The sequence below is a fragment of the Delphinapterus leucas genome, chromosome 9, assembly GCF_059928025.1.
Source record: "Delphinapterus leucas isolate spDelLeu-1000000601 "Yukka" chromosome 9, BTC_Dleu_Yukka2, whole genome shotgun sequence".
NCBI classification, from domain to species: domain Eukaryota; kingdom Metazoa; phylum Chordata; class Mammalia; order Artiodactyla; family Monodontidae; genus Delphinapterus; species Delphinapterus leucas.
In genome coordinates, this window is record NC_143137.1 from 29,160,933 (window position 1) to 29,178,778 (window position 17,846).

The 17,846-nt window shown below is 36.6% G+C and overlaps 1 protein-coding gene across 1 annotated transcript in view; it reads right to left on the reverse strand.

Moving 5' to 3' along the window:
• Positions 1-17,846, reverse strand: part of CPED1 (cadherin like and PC-esterase domain containing 1) — a 307,617-nt gene that overhangs the window by 155,882 nt on the left and 133,889 nt on the right. The window contains exons 11-16 of the mRNA XM_022582431.2: positions 17,218-17,322; positions 15,488-15,657; positions 11,725-11,795; positions 10,213-10,263; positions 5,564-5,750; positions 4,393-4,561 (exon numbers count right to left, since the gene is read on the reverse strand). Coding sequence (XP_022438139.1) covers positions 4,393-4,561; positions 5,564-5,750; positions 10,213-10,263; positions 11,725-11,795; positions 15,488-15,657; positions 17,218-17,322 — 753 coding nt within the window. The remainder of the gene's footprint in view (positions 1-4,392; positions 4,562-5,563; positions 5,751-10,212; positions 10,264-11,724; positions 11,796-15,487; positions 15,658-17,217; positions 17,323-17,846) is intronic.

The window sequence follows — 17,846 nt, forward strand, 5'->3', positions numbered from 1 at the left end:
TATTGAGGTGCTCCTATGCTGGGTGCATAAATACTTACAATTGTTATATATTCTTCGTGGATTGATTCCTTGCTCATTATGTAGTGTCCTTCTTTGTCTCTTATAACAGTCTATATTTTAAAGTGTATTTTGTCTGATATGAGAATTGCTACTCCAGCTTTCTTTTGCTTTACATTTGCATGGAATACCTTTTCCATCCCCTCACTTTCAGTCTGTATGTGTCCCTTGGTCTGAAGTGGCTCTCTTGGAGACAGCATGTATACGGGTCTTGTTTTTGTAACCATTCAGCCAGTCTGTGTCTTTTGGTTGGAGCATTTAATCCATTTACATGTAAGGTAATTATCGATATGTATGTTCCTATTACCATTTTCTTAATTCTTTTGGGTTTGTTATTGTAGGTCTTTTCCTTCTCTTGTGTTTCCTGCCTCAAGAAGTTCCTTTAACCTTTGTTGTAAAGCTGGTTTGGTGGTGCTGAATTCTCTTAGCTTTTGCTTGTCTGTAAAGGTTTTAATTTCTCCATCAAATCTGAATGAGATCCTTGCTGGGAAGAATAATCTTGGTTGTAGCTTTTTCCTTTTCATCAATTTAAATACGTCCTGCTACTCCCTTCTGGCTTGCAGTTTCTGCTGAAATATCAGCTGTTACCTTATGGGGATTCCCTTGTATGTTATTTGTTGCTTTTCCCTTGCTGCTTTTAATATTTTTTCTTTGTACTTCATTTTTGATAGTTTGATTAATATGTGTCTTGGTGTGTTTCTCCTTGGATTTATCTGGTATGGGACTCTCTGCGCTTCCTGGACTTGATTAACTATTTCCTTTCCCAAATTAGGGAAGTTTTCAACTATAATCTCTTCAAATATTTTCTCAGTCTCTTTCTTTTTCTCTTCTTCTTCTGGCACCCCTATAATTAGAATGTTCATGCGTTTAATGTTGTCCCAGAGGTCTCTGAGACTATCCTCAATTCTTTCCATTCTCTTTTCTTTATTCTGCTCTGCAGTAGTTATTTCCACTATTTTATCTTCCAGGTCACTTATCCGTTCTTCTGCCTCAGTTATTCTGCTATTGATTCCTTCTAGAGAATTTCTAATTTCATTTATTGTGTTGTTCATCATTGTTTGCTTGCTCTTTAGTTCTTCTAGGTCCTTGTTAAACGTTTCTTGTATTTTCTCCATTCTATTTCCAAGATTTTGGATCATCTTTACTATCATTACTCTGAATTCTGTTTCATGTAGACTGCCTATTTCCTCTTCATTTGTTTGGTCTGGTGGAGTTTTGCTTTGCTCCTTCATCTGCTGTGTGTTTCTCTGTCTTCTCATTTGGCTTAACTTGCTGTGTTTGGGGGCTCCTTTTCACAGGCTGCAAGTTTGTAGTTCCCGTTGTTTTTGGTGTCTGCCCCCAGCAGGTAAGGTTGGTTCAGTGGCTTGTGTAGGCTTCCTGGTGGAGGGGACTGGTGCCTGTGTTCTGGTGGATGAGGCTGGGTCTTGCCTTTCTGGGGGGCAGGACCGCATCCGGTGGTGTGTTTTGGGGTGTCTGTGACCTTATTATGATTTTAGGCAGCCTCCCTGATAACAGATGGGGTTGTGTTCCTGTCTTGCTAGTTGTTTGGCATAGGGTATCCAGCACTGTAGCTTGCTGGTCGTTGAGTGGGGCTGGGTCTTTGCGTTGAGATGGAGATCTCTGGGAGATTTTCGCCGTTTGATATTATGTGGAGCTGGGAGGTCTCTGGTGGACCAATGTCCTGAACTCAGCTCTCCCACCTCAGAGGCACAAGCCTGACACCCGGCTGGAGCACCAAGACCCTGTCAGCCACACGGCTCAGAAGAAAAGGGAGAAAAAGAGAAAGAAAGAAAAAATAAAATAAAATAAAATAAAGTTATTAAAATAAAAAATAATTAGTAAAAATTTAAAAAAAATTTTAATAAAAAAAGAAAAAAAAAGAATGAAAAAAGAGAGCAACCAAACCAAAAACAAATCCACCAATGATAACAAGCGCTAAAAACTGTATTAAAAAAAAAAAAAAAAAGAAAACAGACAGGCAGACCCTAGGTCAAATGGTAAAAGCAAAGCTATACAGACAAAATCACACAAAGAAGCATACACATTCACACTCACAAAAAGAGAAAAAGGAAATATATATATATATATGTATGTAAGAGACAAACGAAGAGAGCAACCGAATCAATAAACAAATCTACCAGTGATAATAAACTCTAAATCCTAAACTAAGATAAACATAAAACCAGAAACCAGTCAGTCACATACAGCAAACCCCAAGTGTACAGCCTCTCCCAAAGCCCAATGCCTCAATTTTGGTATGATTCGTTGTCTATTGAGGTATTCCACAGATGCAGGGTACATCAAGTTGATTGTGGAGATTTAATCCGCTGCTTCTGAGGCTGCTGGGAGAGATTTCCCTTTCTCTTCTTTGTTCGCACAGCTCCTGGGGTTCAGCTTTGGATTTGGCCCCGCCTCTGCGTGTAAGTCGCCTGATGGCATCTGTTCTTTGCTCAGACAGGACGGGGTTAAGGGAGCAGCTGATTTGGGGGCTCCGGCTCACTCAGGCCAGGGGGAGGGAGGGGTGCGAACGCAGGGCGAGCCTGCGGCCGACATGACTTTGCTGCAGCCTGAGGCGTGCCGTGTGTTTTCCCTGGGAAGTTGTCCCTGGATCCCGGGACCCTGGCAGTGGCAGGCTGCACAGGTTCCTGGGAGGGGAGGTGTGGATAGTGACCTGGCCTTGCACACAGGCTTCTTGGTGGCTGCTACAGCAGCCTTAGCGTCTCATGCCCGTCTCTGGGGTCCGCGCTGATAGCGGCAGCTCGTGCCTGTCTCTGGAGCTCGTTTAGGCAGTGCTCTGAATCCCCACTCCTCGCGCACCCGAAACAATGGTCTCTTGCGTCTTAGGCAGGTCCAGACTTTTCCCGGACTCCCTCCCAGCTAGCCGTGGTGGACTAGCCCCCTTCAGGCTATGTTCACGCAGCCAACCCCAGTCCTCTCCCTGCGCTCCGACCGAAGCCCGAGCCTCAGCTCCCAGCCCCCACCCGCCCTGGCGGGTGAGCAGACAAGCCTCTCGGGCTGGTGAGTGCCGGTCAGCCCCGATCCTCTGTGCAGGAATCTCTCCGCTTTGCCCTCCGCACCCTTGTTGCTGCGCTCTCCTCCGTGGCTCTGAAGCTTCCCGCTCTGCTACCCACAGTCTCTTCCCGTGAAGGGGCTTCCTAGTGTGTGGAAACCTTTCCTCCTTCACAGCTCCCTCCCACTGACAATTGGAGCAGAGACTTCTAAGTGTCAATGCAAGGTGTACCTGCAGGAACGGGCAGGACCGAGGTATGAAGGAGCTAACAGGGGCTGAAGGGAGACATCATAGCGGGAAGCACACCTTGGAAGCAACCTCTGAAGCAACCTTTCTTTTATATTTTCTTGAAAAATAAAAATCTCAGCAATGAGTACCCTTACAAAATAGTGTTAAATTCTTGAGAAGAGATGAGATTGTGGTGGTGGTGGGTAGAGGGGAGAGAACACTCTATATGGCCACTACATTTAGGAAAACATGGTATCCATCCTACTCACTGAGGCCCAGTCAGCCATTTCTCTCGTTTATTAACCACCTGTGGTTCATGCTCCCACTAGCATATCAATCACTGAGATACGACATAGGTGCAATTATTCTAAGTGGATTAGTAGATATGGTAAGAGTATCAATTACTACTTCCCTGGAATCACTTGTAGCCAGGGTGTATGATGTACGCAAATATAGAAGGTTATACACAGACTCCTAAAAAATGAAAACACAGAAGAAAGAACCACCAAATAAGACAAAGTCTCTGGGTAATGTTCACCCTCCTCCAAAATCAACAGGGCTACAGAATGGTATGTGTTGCTCACTGGAGCAACTGCAAACTTTAGAAATGATTAAGGTACAAGAAGTGAAGGCGAAATGTATCTACCCAAGGAAATTTAATTTCATTCATCTGGTATCCCTTTTGTAAAATAGTTTCATAAATTTTCCTCTTATTCTTTAAAACAAATTCCACTGAATCTAGTTTAAAATTTCAAAGTAGTTCCAGGGACAAATCCAAGAAACACAGCACAATTTAAACAGGAAATGTAAAACCAATTTCATTAACTAAGTGCGAGTACTCAGACTTTTTTTTCAATATTAACCACAATAAATCCACTGCACACTATAAGTGCAGGGAATAGCCACCACACTTAAAAGAAAATCACTCACAAAAAGGTATCTTAGATACCTGGCTGGTACTCTTTTTTGAAATGAGACCACAATTATTTGGATTTGAAAGCATCCACTTTTTTCTAATAATTTTCATTTGGACTTTTTCACCTGGGTTAAAGGATCACTCCCAATTCAACCCATGTGCAAATGTAAAATTCACTTACCTGCACAAAACCGCACGCTGCGAAGTCCTCAAACAAAGGCAGACTTGGACGGTCTTCTCTATAGATGGTGAGTTTGTATGTGATCAGGGTCTCACCTTGGATTGGAGATTCATCCACCACAAGCATTGAGATTTTGTTCATCCCTAAGCCCAGAGGGTAGTTGGCAAAGCTGGAGAGAGAATGAGAGAGACAACCCAAATTGACTCATACGTCAATATTTATTAAATGTATACAATTTTCATTAAAAACAGATAAGATCTGCACCATTTCATAAGAAACCTAAAATGTGAAAAAACTATTTTAACTTATGTTTCATTGTGCTTTGGTATACCAAGAGTTATCTTGCAGAGCAAGTCATGTCCCCTATCAATTACAGGGAAGGGAACTAATATTATTAACCACCTGTCAGGGTCATATATTATCTCATTTAATACTCACAACTCCATACAAAAACTATGATACTTCCCATTTTAAATATAGTAGAGTATGGTAGAGTCAGGGTTGGGACCCAGGTTGGCCTGACTTGAATCCTCTTTTCTTTCTATTATACTTTCTGAGCTCCCAGGAATGCTGGGTGCATTTCTTTCCATACAACATAGGAATATGAGTATATTTCTTGCCGTGGACATGGAATGTCATAAAATTCTATCTTCTGTTCAAATTATAAACCAAAGAGTTGATGACTCTCAAAAGAGTCAATAGAAAAAAATCCCATGAGACTAAGAAAGTTAGTGTTACTATGTCCACAAATTGTCACTAACATGTTTATTAAGTAATCAACACCTGAATCTTCAAAAACTTGAGGAGCTGGGTTGGGGTAGAGGAGGCTACTATTCAGAAGGGTGAACTCTTCAACTACCTAAAAACATAAAGATAACAATAAACTCAATTTTCCCTGAATGAGTCCTCTTTGATACTTTTCATATCACAAGATCCTCTGTTGTTACAACATTGTTACAAAGATTAAACACAAAGATTGTTAATAGATCAGTAGAGCACTCATGTGTTCTTTTTAACAACATGGCATCTGTAAAGCAGAGGGATTTCACACCCTGGCAATCCCTCCAACAGATCTTGTGCCTCAGGTTTTCTGAACCATCTTCAAAGGTTGCTTCCAAGGTGTGCTTCCCGCTATGATGTCTCCCCTCAGCCCCTGTCAGCTCCTTCATACCTTGGTCCTGCCCGTTCCTGCAGGTACACCTTGCACCGACACTTAGAAGTCTCTGCTCCAATTGTCAGCGTTACCACATCAAATGGGACTTCAGAGTAATAATCTTTGATCTTTGAGTTAAATTCAGGATTTAGTTCCAAATGCGGATGTGTGAAGATCTGCTTGATATGACATTGTGCATCTTTATCTGTTTAAAAAAACAAAACAATGATAGAAACACCTGCGGCATGGATAAATGTTTAAAAATCATATATGATTAAGGTTTTTAAAATTCTTTTGAATAACTTTAGTGATTACTGCTGATTTTCCATTTGGTCCTCTGGTCATAGTTGATTTGTGGCTTCAGCTGGGTTTTCTATTTGCCAAATTTTGTAGACCTTGCCTCATATAACAGTTGTTGACTTTAGTTGATATTTTTTGCTCAGCCTTTAAAAGTTTAAAGGCACAGAAGGTCAGAAAATGTCTCTCCAGCGGACTGATAACATTTCATAACATTTATTGCATATATCAAGCAACTGTGTAAATGGTGGGGAGATGACTCTGTGGGGTGGTGACAGAAGGATACCAGCAGGGAATAAGGAAAATTTCTTGATGGGAAGTGTCATTAAACTGCCATTGGATTGATATGTAGCTTACAGGCAGGAGGGTGAAGCAAAGAATGTGAAATCCAGTATCATGCCAAACACTCAGACACAAAAACATGAGACCCCCTCCATACTCCGGCCACCTTAACCTAAGAAAGTACCCTAAAGTATAAGAAGGAAATGCTATCCTCTGCTCAACCCTGTTACAGAACCTAGCATATTATTTCATATAATTGATTCTAAGCCATTTAAAAAAAAAGTGTTTCTATTTGATAACTCAATTTTCTGCAAAAGTATCTTAGTGAGAAAAAACTAAAAACATGTTTCTAGGCACATACACAAGCCACTGCTAAACTACATTATGTTCATATTTGAAATAAACAAATTACTCAAAAGCAAATGTTTTTCAAAGAAATATTAACAAGTATTTTGTGCCAGAAATACTTTTCAATAGTCAACAAAATTCCAGTAAAGGTAAACATAGGAAATTCTGTAAAAACCAGTAAAATGAAAATGTCTTCTGTTGCCTTTAAATAAGATGTTCAATGATGTTTAACATAGCGACAAAAGGATAACACCAAATTTGCCACAGGAAGCTATACACCTGCACTTAAAGAAAAGTCGATTATCCTGTTAACTGCTGTCTCTTCCTCTATTGTTATAGAGCTATCACAACGATTTTTCTAAAATCACATCTGATGACTTGGCTTCAGTTCTTTAACAGTTTCTCATCACTGCCAGAATCTAGGCCAAGTTCCCAATAAAGCTTACAAGGCATCTCATAACCACTTCCTTGGTTCTCCTTCCCATCTCCCAACACATCCTGGACTTTGTGATTCAACAATACCAAAAGTTTTATATTTCTTTGCCAGACACGGAGACAGATGCATCACCAAATCCATGGCAATGAATACCACCAACTTTATAGGTGTTTCATTCTAGTTCTGAGAGCTAGGTGTCAGTTTAATTCCCATCGTGCCCTAAAATAATGAAAGTGAATAAATGTGTGTATTTCTGACCCACATTCCAGGAGAGTTTTCTCAGCTGGTCAAAGAAAAAACTACTCTGGTACAAATTAGGAATAATAATAATAAAATAGATATATTGTAATTTCATTGCAGGGAAAAGTCAATAAAAATTAGTCAGTTTGGTTGAATAACTCAGTGAATTGGGTAAATACCTGCTTGATTGATTTTACTTGTTATGAAAGATTCTATCTGGGTGACAGATGTAGATGGACTTCATCTATAATTTCAATAATCCTACCAGCTCATAAATTTTTTTATAATGAAAGAGAAAAAAATGAAAGAATAAGGGTGAGACTGTATTATTAGATTTAACCTTGAAAAGGACCATAGCTTTTCATTTGAATTCAACCACTTATTAATAACACATTCATTTTTTCATCAAAGATTTTTTTTTTCTGGCATAGTCTATGTTCAAGGCACTGAAATAAGCACAGTAAAAACAGGTTACTTTTGGTCATGAGATCTGATTCAAATGGAGACTGTGAACCCAATCTAACACTTTAAACAAGCTGGAGTTCAGGGATATGGAATGTGCTTTCAAAAGCACCATTTCTTAGGCAGAAAGGGAATATAAATACGTGCGCTACACTTTTATGCTCAGAACCAGTTAGATGAATAACAAAGTGGAAGATTTTTTTCAAAATAGTAATCATAGGAAATGTATTGATACTTTAACTTTATATATTTTTATAAAATAGTCACTGAGAGTTAATTTCCTCGCAGTTTATACTTTCACTTAATAGTGAACATTTTCAATGGGGCCTGCCCATTACAACACTGAAACTCAGCCCTAAATGAAAGAAAATGTGTAATCATTCTCTTAAGGAAGATTTTAGCAAGTGCTTGTTTTTGGTTTCATCAGAAACTCTTCACCTCTGGCTTATGTACTGCATCCTAGACCCCTGCTTGAAAGCTGATTTTGTCCTGACATCATCTTCAACTGAATCATCAGTGGTGCTGCCTACAAACACCTGGTGTTTCCTTGGCATCCTTCCCAATCCAGTCCCAACTTGTCTCAGGCCAGCTTACCTTAGCTCTGCAGAGAACCCACTGTGAGGTAAGGTGGTAGCAGGCTGCTTAACGTATTTGGCAAGTATATATGGGAAAGCTGTTTGAAGTCTTGGTTGCTTTTAATGGGTTTCTTTTAACTGCAGAATTTTGTTGCCCTCTTGAGGGATAATCATAACTCATATTAAACACAAAAACAGCCTAGACACTGAAAGATAATCCCACTTGTTCTAAGGCATCGAGTTATTTATTTTAAATCTTATACCATAAAAATAGGAATATTAACTTAGACCCAGGTAGGACTAGTTTTTAATCAACATAAAAATATGAACAAAGTTGAAGAGCTTATTTAACGTGTTTGTATCCTCTACCCTATGCTACCTGAAAACTAAAAAAAAAAAAAAAAAAAAAAAAAATGAGATTAATTTGTACAATCGTTCCTCTTATAAATGAGAAAACAAAAGACCAAAGAGGTGAAGTGGCCTTCCTGATCTAACCCAGATCCTGGCACACTAGACCCTCAACAAATGTTCATTCTAACCTTGCTCCTAGTTTTCTCAAAACTAGTCCTTTTCTCACTACACACTGGGTACCAGCCTCCCAAGAGAACTGAGTAGCATGTATTTTTCTAGAAGTGGGAGATTGGATGATAAATGCAGGGAGGGAATAGTGTAAGTATATCTGTTACTTTTTCCTGATCAGCAGTACTTTATTCAAAATGCTATTTTTTTTAATTGGATGTATTTGTTGATTCTATTAAACCACATTATTGTATCACCTCTCAACCTATCGTGATTTTAATGATAGTGTTAAAACACAGTGAATGAATTAAATTGCATTTTAGAAGAGACAAATTAGATTTATTAAATTGGAAGACTTCTATTTATCATAAATTAGATCTTAGTCCATAAATTTTATTGTTTTCACCTTTAATGTTTTATCAGAATAGATTTTTTTCTGAAAGGCTAAATTTTCTATGTATGTTTCAGCACCAATTATATATATATACACATATATATGTTAAAAACATATACACTGCCAAAAAACAAACCTGATAAATAGAATTCTTATTTTTCCATCATATTATTATAGGATATTAAGATAATACATGAGCCTTGGACAAACAATCTGAAGACCCATTTTCATGATCCAGCTCGTGCATTTAATAGCACTGTGATCTTGGAAAAGTCAGTACGATTCCCTAGAATGATATATTTGCAAGACCACTGGAATAATACTGACCAGAACGAAGAAAATTATTTAAAATTTAAAAAATCTATATAATACTTAAAATGTATTACTATTATATATGTATTTATATTATTGATTATACCTTGGTTAAAAAATTCATGAATTTTAAGAAAAGAAATTGAAATTTGGCTTAAAAACTCTCAATTGTGGGGCTTCCCTGGTGGTGCACTGGTTGAGAGTCCGCCTGCTGATGCAGGGACACGGGTTCGTGCCCCGGTCCAGGAAGATCCCACATGCCGCGGAGCGGCTGGGCCCGTGAGCCATGGCCGCTGAGCCTGCGCGTCCAGAGCCTGTGCTCCGCAACGGGAGAGGCCACAGCAGTGAGAGGCCCGCGTACCGCAAAAAAAGAAAACAAACAAAAAAAAACAAACTCTCAATTGTTATAAAGAAAACTCAAATCAAGTACTATCCATTATATCAACAATCTGGGAGAAAAGGATCACTGTTGGGTAGTGAGAGTCCTAAAAATCAATATATAGAGGAGATGCCAAGCTCTTCCATTTGAGAGTCCCCAAGGCAAAGCATTAGCACCGTTACGGCCCCTCAAAATAAGTTTGGAAGTTACTGTCTTTAAATATAAAAATATAATGTTTGATTTTCAAAAATGGAAAATTAAAAATCTTTTTATACAAAAGTAGCAAACATGAATTCATTCAGAAATCTCATAACTTCTGAAAATTTACATAAAATACATTATCAGCCTAAAGATGCCCCAATATGATGATTTATTCAACCTAAGTGTTGATTATGATTCTGAAGCACTTTCATTGGAACTCACCATTAATGCAATGTATTTCTTTGGTTTCATTAATAATTTGTGGAACTGCAGCTAAAAAAAGAAATGTAAATTAAAAAATGAAACTATTAATCAAAATAAAAAGAATACATATTCAGGTATCTGAAACCCAGGATAATTTAATAAAACACATATTTTATTATTTAATTTTTATTACATCAGAAAGCACTTCTAAGTTAAACTGAAAGCTAGAGTAAAACAAAAGAAGCTATTTGGTTCAAATTGCAGAAAAATAATTATTTCAAATAAGAAAACATTAAGGGAGAAAAATGAATGGTCTAAATGCCATCTATTGCTTGAAGTTGATCTATCAGAATTCCTCTAGTTCTATGATCTTATGGCTATAATTTCTCAAATCATTAGAATTACACAAATTCCATCCAGTTGGTTCCACTGATATTTACTTTGTTTCTAAATTCAACTAAACATTTATCTAAAAGACTTCTTAATAAATACCAATGGGACAAATGAGTGAATAAAAACAGAGTGCATAAAGAAATCATTTAGGGAAGAAAAAAATGGTGGGAGAGAGAAAGACAATCAGAACAGCAGTTTAACATCAGTTCTTCCCTGACCTTATTGATTCATTTTATTATCAAACTTTAGCATGCCTCAGAATCATGTGAAGGGCTTGTTAAAATAAAGAATACTGGGCCTTATACCCAGAGATTCTGATTCAGTAGATCTGAATTTTCCAAGCTTCCCAGATGATGCTGTTGTTGTTGGTTTAGGGGCTACACACCCAGAACCACTACATTGGATTAAACCTTGATTTGTAGTAGGAAAACTTCGATTTTTTAAAAAAAGTGTAGACACATGTACTTCTTTTCATTTTTTCTTCTGAAAATCAGAAACATTTTCTTTTCATGTGACATAAAGCTCAGATGTTCTTTAGAAGGAAAAAAACTGAAAATTGAGATAAGCTTAAGAGAGAAATCAAAATCACCATTAATTTTCCTTAAGGTCCATATTGCTTGTAGCCAATTGTTTCATTTAATAATATATCTTAAACATCTTTAATGTATAGCTATTTTCCCACAATATTAGAATGGCTTTATAGTAATTTATTGGATGACTATAGCTTAATCCAATCCACTATTATTGCAATAATGGTAGTTGCTATTTTTTTCATTTATTAGTAATTTATGTAATTAAATTTTTGTGTACATTCTTAACTATTTCCTTACAATGACTATCTGGAAGTGAAATTTCTGGTATGTAAGAATAACTTTTAAAGCTTTTCTTACATGTTGTTAAATGGCCCCTTAAGAAAGATCGTTCTAAATTATACACCCACCAGCAACATGAGAATACTCATTTTCCTACACTCTTCCCAACTCTTATTATCTTCAAGAGGGAAAATCTTTCCAAATTTGAGGGAAAACAGCATTTTCCAGTTTAATTTTGATTGCTAATAAAGCTAAACATTTTTAATGTTTTTGGCCACACAATACTTGTTTTTCATGTAGAAAGGAGTGGGACTACATCCTTTACCTTTTTTATTTTCAACTGCATTAAATGGTACTTGTGGTTTTTCCATGTTCTCGTCCTCTGCGAAAGAATCCCTGTGAATGCAATATCGAACATCTCTGGATCAATGCACTGAACAAAACTCATGGAAATTACATCTAACACACTATCTTTTTTCCTGTGTGTGAGCACAGTTATTTCGATGAACACAAAGAAAAACTTTCTGGATTTCATTCCTCAAAACTGGCAATCTTGTCTCAAGTGAGGTGGATGGAAATCTCATCATCTCTAATCAGCAGAAGCACATTTGAAGAAAACCAGGGCAAAAAGTCACTCTTTGGTCCAAAAGGGAACAATCTCTGATAGCCTAGGTCCAACAGAAGTGATTCAGAACACACATTCCTATTGGAATCTGTTTGGCTAAAATTACAAAGTCTTGAAGCAAGAAGTCTTGGAAACTCTGAGACACAGACTGAGAAGAACATCCATATAATCTAAGAAATTGAAGCGTACCATGCAGAAAGTGACCTGTCCTGCCAAGGATTCTATCCTTAAACTCTGATGAACAGGAATGAATTTTAAGGGTTAGTTATATCTTGGTGTGTTTGCCTCATTTTTCTGTTGTATAACTAAATGCTCAGCCAGATTGGCCTTTAAATCCTCAAATTTGGGACCAAAGTAATCTTAAGTTGCAGACAGAAAAATTGCTGGTCCTGATGATAGAGAATACTGGACAGGATGTGACTTCACTTTACTCCATTTGTGAGGCTCCATTTCTACTCCGGAGAAACAGAGATAACAACACTGGCCTTACTTCACAAGGATGCTATGAAGATTCAATCAAACGCTCTGTGTTAAATTACATTTTATAAAGATTTATTGTTCCAGATATTGTACTGTACTAGTAGAGATGAATAAGGCATTTTCAATTCCCTTAAAATATAAGCATCAGATAGGAAATTAAGAAGCATCAAGGAACTAAAACTATAGTTAATGTTGGGAGGTGTGATCATGTTATTGCAGTTTTATTTTTAAAGTCTTTTTTTCCCTTTAGTATATGCAATGATGTAATCAGGGGTGAAAAATTATGATGTCTAGGACTTTAAAATAACTTTCCTCCTCCAAGGAATGAAGAAATAGATAAAGCAAGCATGGGGTGAGATACGTTTACTTGAAGTTTGAGTGCCAGGCCAAGGTAAAAAAAAAAATCTCTGATTTCATATCAAGTAAACACTCTAAACAAAGCTCATAAAAGATACAACCCTGAAATGCATGTAAACTGAATTTTAGAAATGTTACTATCTTAATGGAATGGGGTGCTTCGTATGTTTACTCATCCTGCAAGTGATTTCTTGTGTAATTTTGTGAATAACTTATTTGTTTTGACAACGTGTATTTTCATGGAAAGCATGTGATTAGAGCAAATTACACTTGCTACTTTATTTCCAGTAAAGTGAAAATTAGCAGAGAGTACACACACATTGATTTTAGTGTTTTCATTCTGTTAAGATTTCCACTAATTCTGTTGGGACCTCTGGATTCTGAGCCTCAGGGCACAGACATAAGTGTCACTTTTTCTAAATGTTGCTTTTCTGACTTTATTTCTCCTCACCCTGTTGCTATAAGCAGATGATCTTTATTTAAAAGGGTGGAGGAAGGCATTAAACCCCACAGATAGTACAGGTATGTAAAATTGGCTTTTTTGGTATGAAAAACTGGAGAAGACCATTGTGAAGATAAGGGCAATTATGAATGACTACACGTGATCTTCCTGTCAGCATGAGGTCTTGGTGTAAAGCACTGGACGACGGGCAAGAGGCCAGGGCCCTAGTCTCAACTCAAATAGCTGCGTGGCTTGGGCAAATAACCCATCTTCTCAGCACCTCAGTTTCCTCATCTGGAAAATGTGTATCATATGCATCCTCCTTGTAATACACATGAATGATAATTAAATATATATACATTCACTGGTAAGCTTGAAGATAATTAGAATTGAGTATTCTTTCTTAAAATGTTCTAGAAACAATTTATGTAATTGTTTCTTGATAAAGACTTCAAGTTTACTTATCTTAGTGTTAACTTAGATAAAGCTTTCATACTTATCTTGATTTTCCTATAAATGAAAGAAAAATATATACCCCATTTGTCGATGCTGAAGTGACTTTTGGATGGTATAGGAACAGGAAACCGAAAGTATATTAATATTTACTACCTATCTGCTCTGCAGCACACTACACACTATGCAATACATGATGGAGGTTATCTTATGTAATCTTGAAACAATACTTGGTAGGTGGTATAATCCATATTTTACAGGTATGGAAACTGAGACTCAGAGGAAAATCTTACCTGCTGTAATTAATAAACTCTAGAGTTGGGATTTTTGAATCCAAGTCTGTCTGATTCAAAAAGGTCCTGACTTTTTCTAACTATATTTAAAACTGACCTTTAGTAAATTTCATTGTTGGAAGGAATCAGTTAGGGTTAGAATTAGGCTTAAATTCAATATTCTGAAATTAAGTCAATTGCTTAACCTTATAACAAATGTGGACCTTGAGACAAATTTTGGGAATAAACTTTCCAAAGCTTGCATATCTCAAAGGAACTTACCCAAAGTTAAAAACCATACTTAAATAGACTCCTTGGTAAATCAAGTCTGTTCTTCCCTCATCGACAACGGCGAAAGAGACAGTCTTGGATTGAGTGAGTGCAAAGAACAAACAAAGGGACAGTAGGCTGTATTATTTAAAACCTAATTTTCAAACAAACAAACAAAACCTTCTATCAATCCTATTATTTCGAGAATAAGGCCAGCTGCATAAAGATGTGGCAATTAAAGTGAGTTCTGGTCCTGGGAGATGTCCTATGAATTCTTTGAATATGTGATTGCTTGTATTTTTGAACTATTAAAAAAATGTTTCTTATAGGACTGTTTTCACTGTCTCCTGAGGCAGAAGGAAATGAAGGACAAGTCAGTAGAATTGAGGCCGTTCGTGAGGGTAACTTCAGAGACACTGATGATCATGCACGGCCATCTAGTCTTTCATTCCCTTGGGAGGTTAGGTTTACTTCTCTTTTCCTGGCAATAGACAAGTCAAATACTCACTTAATTCTTTCATATAAAAGGGAAGCAGACTTAGCTGGCACCATAGGCACTGCCCCTTCCCCTGGCAACTGGGGGTGTTACTATGTTCTCTGGCCCAGCAACCCTCTTATTCACTCATTACTACCCCTCATTAGAATGGAAGTGGACATAGGAGGCCAAGGACCTTTTCTCCTGGCCGAATGCTTCTCTCTGAGATTCCATCTTCTAAAAAAAAAGTTCTAATCTTGCGGTAGAGACAGACATATTTATAAATTTGGATAGGTTTTGCCTAGAATAAAGTCATGCCTCAAAAACTCCAAATGAATGCTCATACCGTCTCGGGCTCCACTCTGACTGATGGTTCATAAAACAAATCTCACCTAATTCTTTCTGTCTGATGCTCCCGTAATTCAAGGATATATATCACAGGATGAAACTAGCTTGAAACTTTTAATTTTAAACATGACTTTTGAATGGAGTCAAGTCCTGATGGTTTGAAAAACCGTTGGATATATTTTTGTTACAGTGTTTGAAGACCACTAGAATCATTATGGTTTCAATGTTTTAAAGAAGCTTATTTTCCAGAGCATGAATTTTTGGACACACTTCTTTTTGTTGCTTTCTTTAATGTAGGCAATGCCTTTTGAAATCAATCTTTAGAGATTTTTGGGGTTGCACAATTCAAATTTGTGGCTCTCTTACCATTCCAGCGGGTGTGGCTGTGCCTTTTTATTCAGGAGCTGAAATTGTTCGAATACATTTAAAAGAGACCAGTATTGGGTCAGGATGGAACCAGGTTTCCCCACAGGATTTGCCATATCATAAAATTCACGCATCAAAGATTGAAACCCAGGAGTAGTAGATGGGAAGAGCTGAGAAGGAATATTTGAAAGCAGAATATCAGAATAAGTTATGGAAAATAAAATGTAGTATTACTAGGAAAGGCCTTATATTTATTTATTCAGATATTTAAAAAATCAGATATTTATTTAAAATCCATTATCTATACCATAATTTAATTTTCTGTGTTGCTGTCAAGGTAAATGCCACTTTTTATAAGGAACTAATTTTGCTGATGTTTATACTTTCAAATGGGGTGAATTTTATTTCCCTTTTCATTGAAAGGAAATGGATATCTGCTTTCTATAGATACCTGAAAACAGCTGAATAACAGAGTGCGTCGGGTAGCAGGAAAAATGAGGAGAGATTCTCTTGGGTTACAAGTGCCTTACAAATCTCAGGGTGAGAGATATTAATCCTACCAAAAAAAAATCTATGGTTATCCTCTTTCTACTCTGAGAGTCAGGAAATTAGTGTCTGCCCTTTCTCCTACAAAATAATTCTTCTGTTCTTCACATTGTGCCAAGAGATGTTCTTTACTTTCACAATATCTTAAATTGAAGATATTGAAGGATGAAGGATGAAGCCAGGTCTCTGATTATCTTTGTAGAGTATTGACCCAAACTGTCATGAATGTAATACTTACTATATTTAAATTAATTAAAATAACCCATCAATTACATTATCTTTGGAGCAATAAGCTTACTTTGAACCCTCTAAAATATGGAGCTAAATTATAAAAACAAGTGTCAAACCTTCACTAATTAATTTAGTAATTTGGTTATAATTCATACAAGTAGCATCTGAATACACAGATTATTTTAAGTAAAAAATAAATATTTTATTCAAACAGATTAATAATAAATTATTAGTAGACTTTTAAAAATGCTATTTTAAAGAGATATTTTGTATAAACACATCTTAGGTAGAAAAATATGAATCCAATATAATTTACCTATATAAGGGCGGAACTGGAAACGAAGCAAGTACTGAGCACGCACATGTATATGTAATAAATTATCCCTTGATATTGAGCAATAACTTAACAGAATCCAGGAAAATACATAGAAAACAAAATAAATGCCATATATATTTTTTGGCTGAAACCAGTAAAAGTTATTATAATTATTTACATTTTCTTTCTTTGGATTTTGCTACAGAGTTACAACAAATTAAGATTTAGGTAGTTTTAAAAAATATTATTGTTCTATTGAGTAATATTTACTTTTACACAAACGAAAAAGGGCATAATAAACAGAAGGAAATTTTGGTTACATGTAAATGTCGCAAAGCTAAAAGCAAACTTTTTTGGAAAAATGTTAGCATTTTCCCCTTAAGAACTATCAAATCCTGCCAGCTATACTAATTCCATATTCTTTCACTTTTAGTAAGTCATGTATTATCTGCAAACTCTTAAAGAATATGCATTCTGCTCATCTTAATATTTATATCTCTGAAAAGAAGAAGCTTACAAAGATTTCTATTCCTTAAAGAAATATCTTCACCTAGTTTTAAGTCAAAATCAAGTCTCTCATGGCTGATCTACTGTAATCTCAGTAATCAAGAGGAATCAAAGGTCACTTTTGTTTTACCAGTTGGAATTGTCCCAAACTCCTGAGTTCCTTTATGAAAGTCATAATTGAGTTAATCTCCTCTAAAGATAGGCATTGATTTAGTTCTTTTTGATAGTTTTCACCCTATAATGGGGAGAAAAAATGCAACTCTTAAGCAATTGCTACAAAGTCAAACCATGTTTAACACAATTCAAGAACCAAATTTTGAACTCTATAAACAGCTGGGCTAATTAATTCTAAATAATACATAATAACTTTAACTTGCCAAAATGATGTCAGAATATAAGAAAGCTTCATATTTGACCAAAGGACCTGAAATAGCTCAGTAAGTACTACTTTGGTAGTAAGGTTGGGAAATTGGGCCCAGAAGGACAGAATGAGTGTGACAGTTTGGAAATGCAGGAAAAGTCTTTTTTTAGTCTTCAGGGTACAAAAGATCAGAGCAGCAAATTTACACGTGAACCTCATGTATGGGACGTTACCATTTTCGAGCTTCACGGATTCCAGTAAACAGACTCATCCCCCCATTTTCCTCACATTCATTTTTCATTATAATGCATCCCTTAGAGCAAAAGATACACATATTACCATTCGCTCTGGGTCAAATGGTTCTAATGGTTTTAATGGCAATCCACTCACTAAGGAAG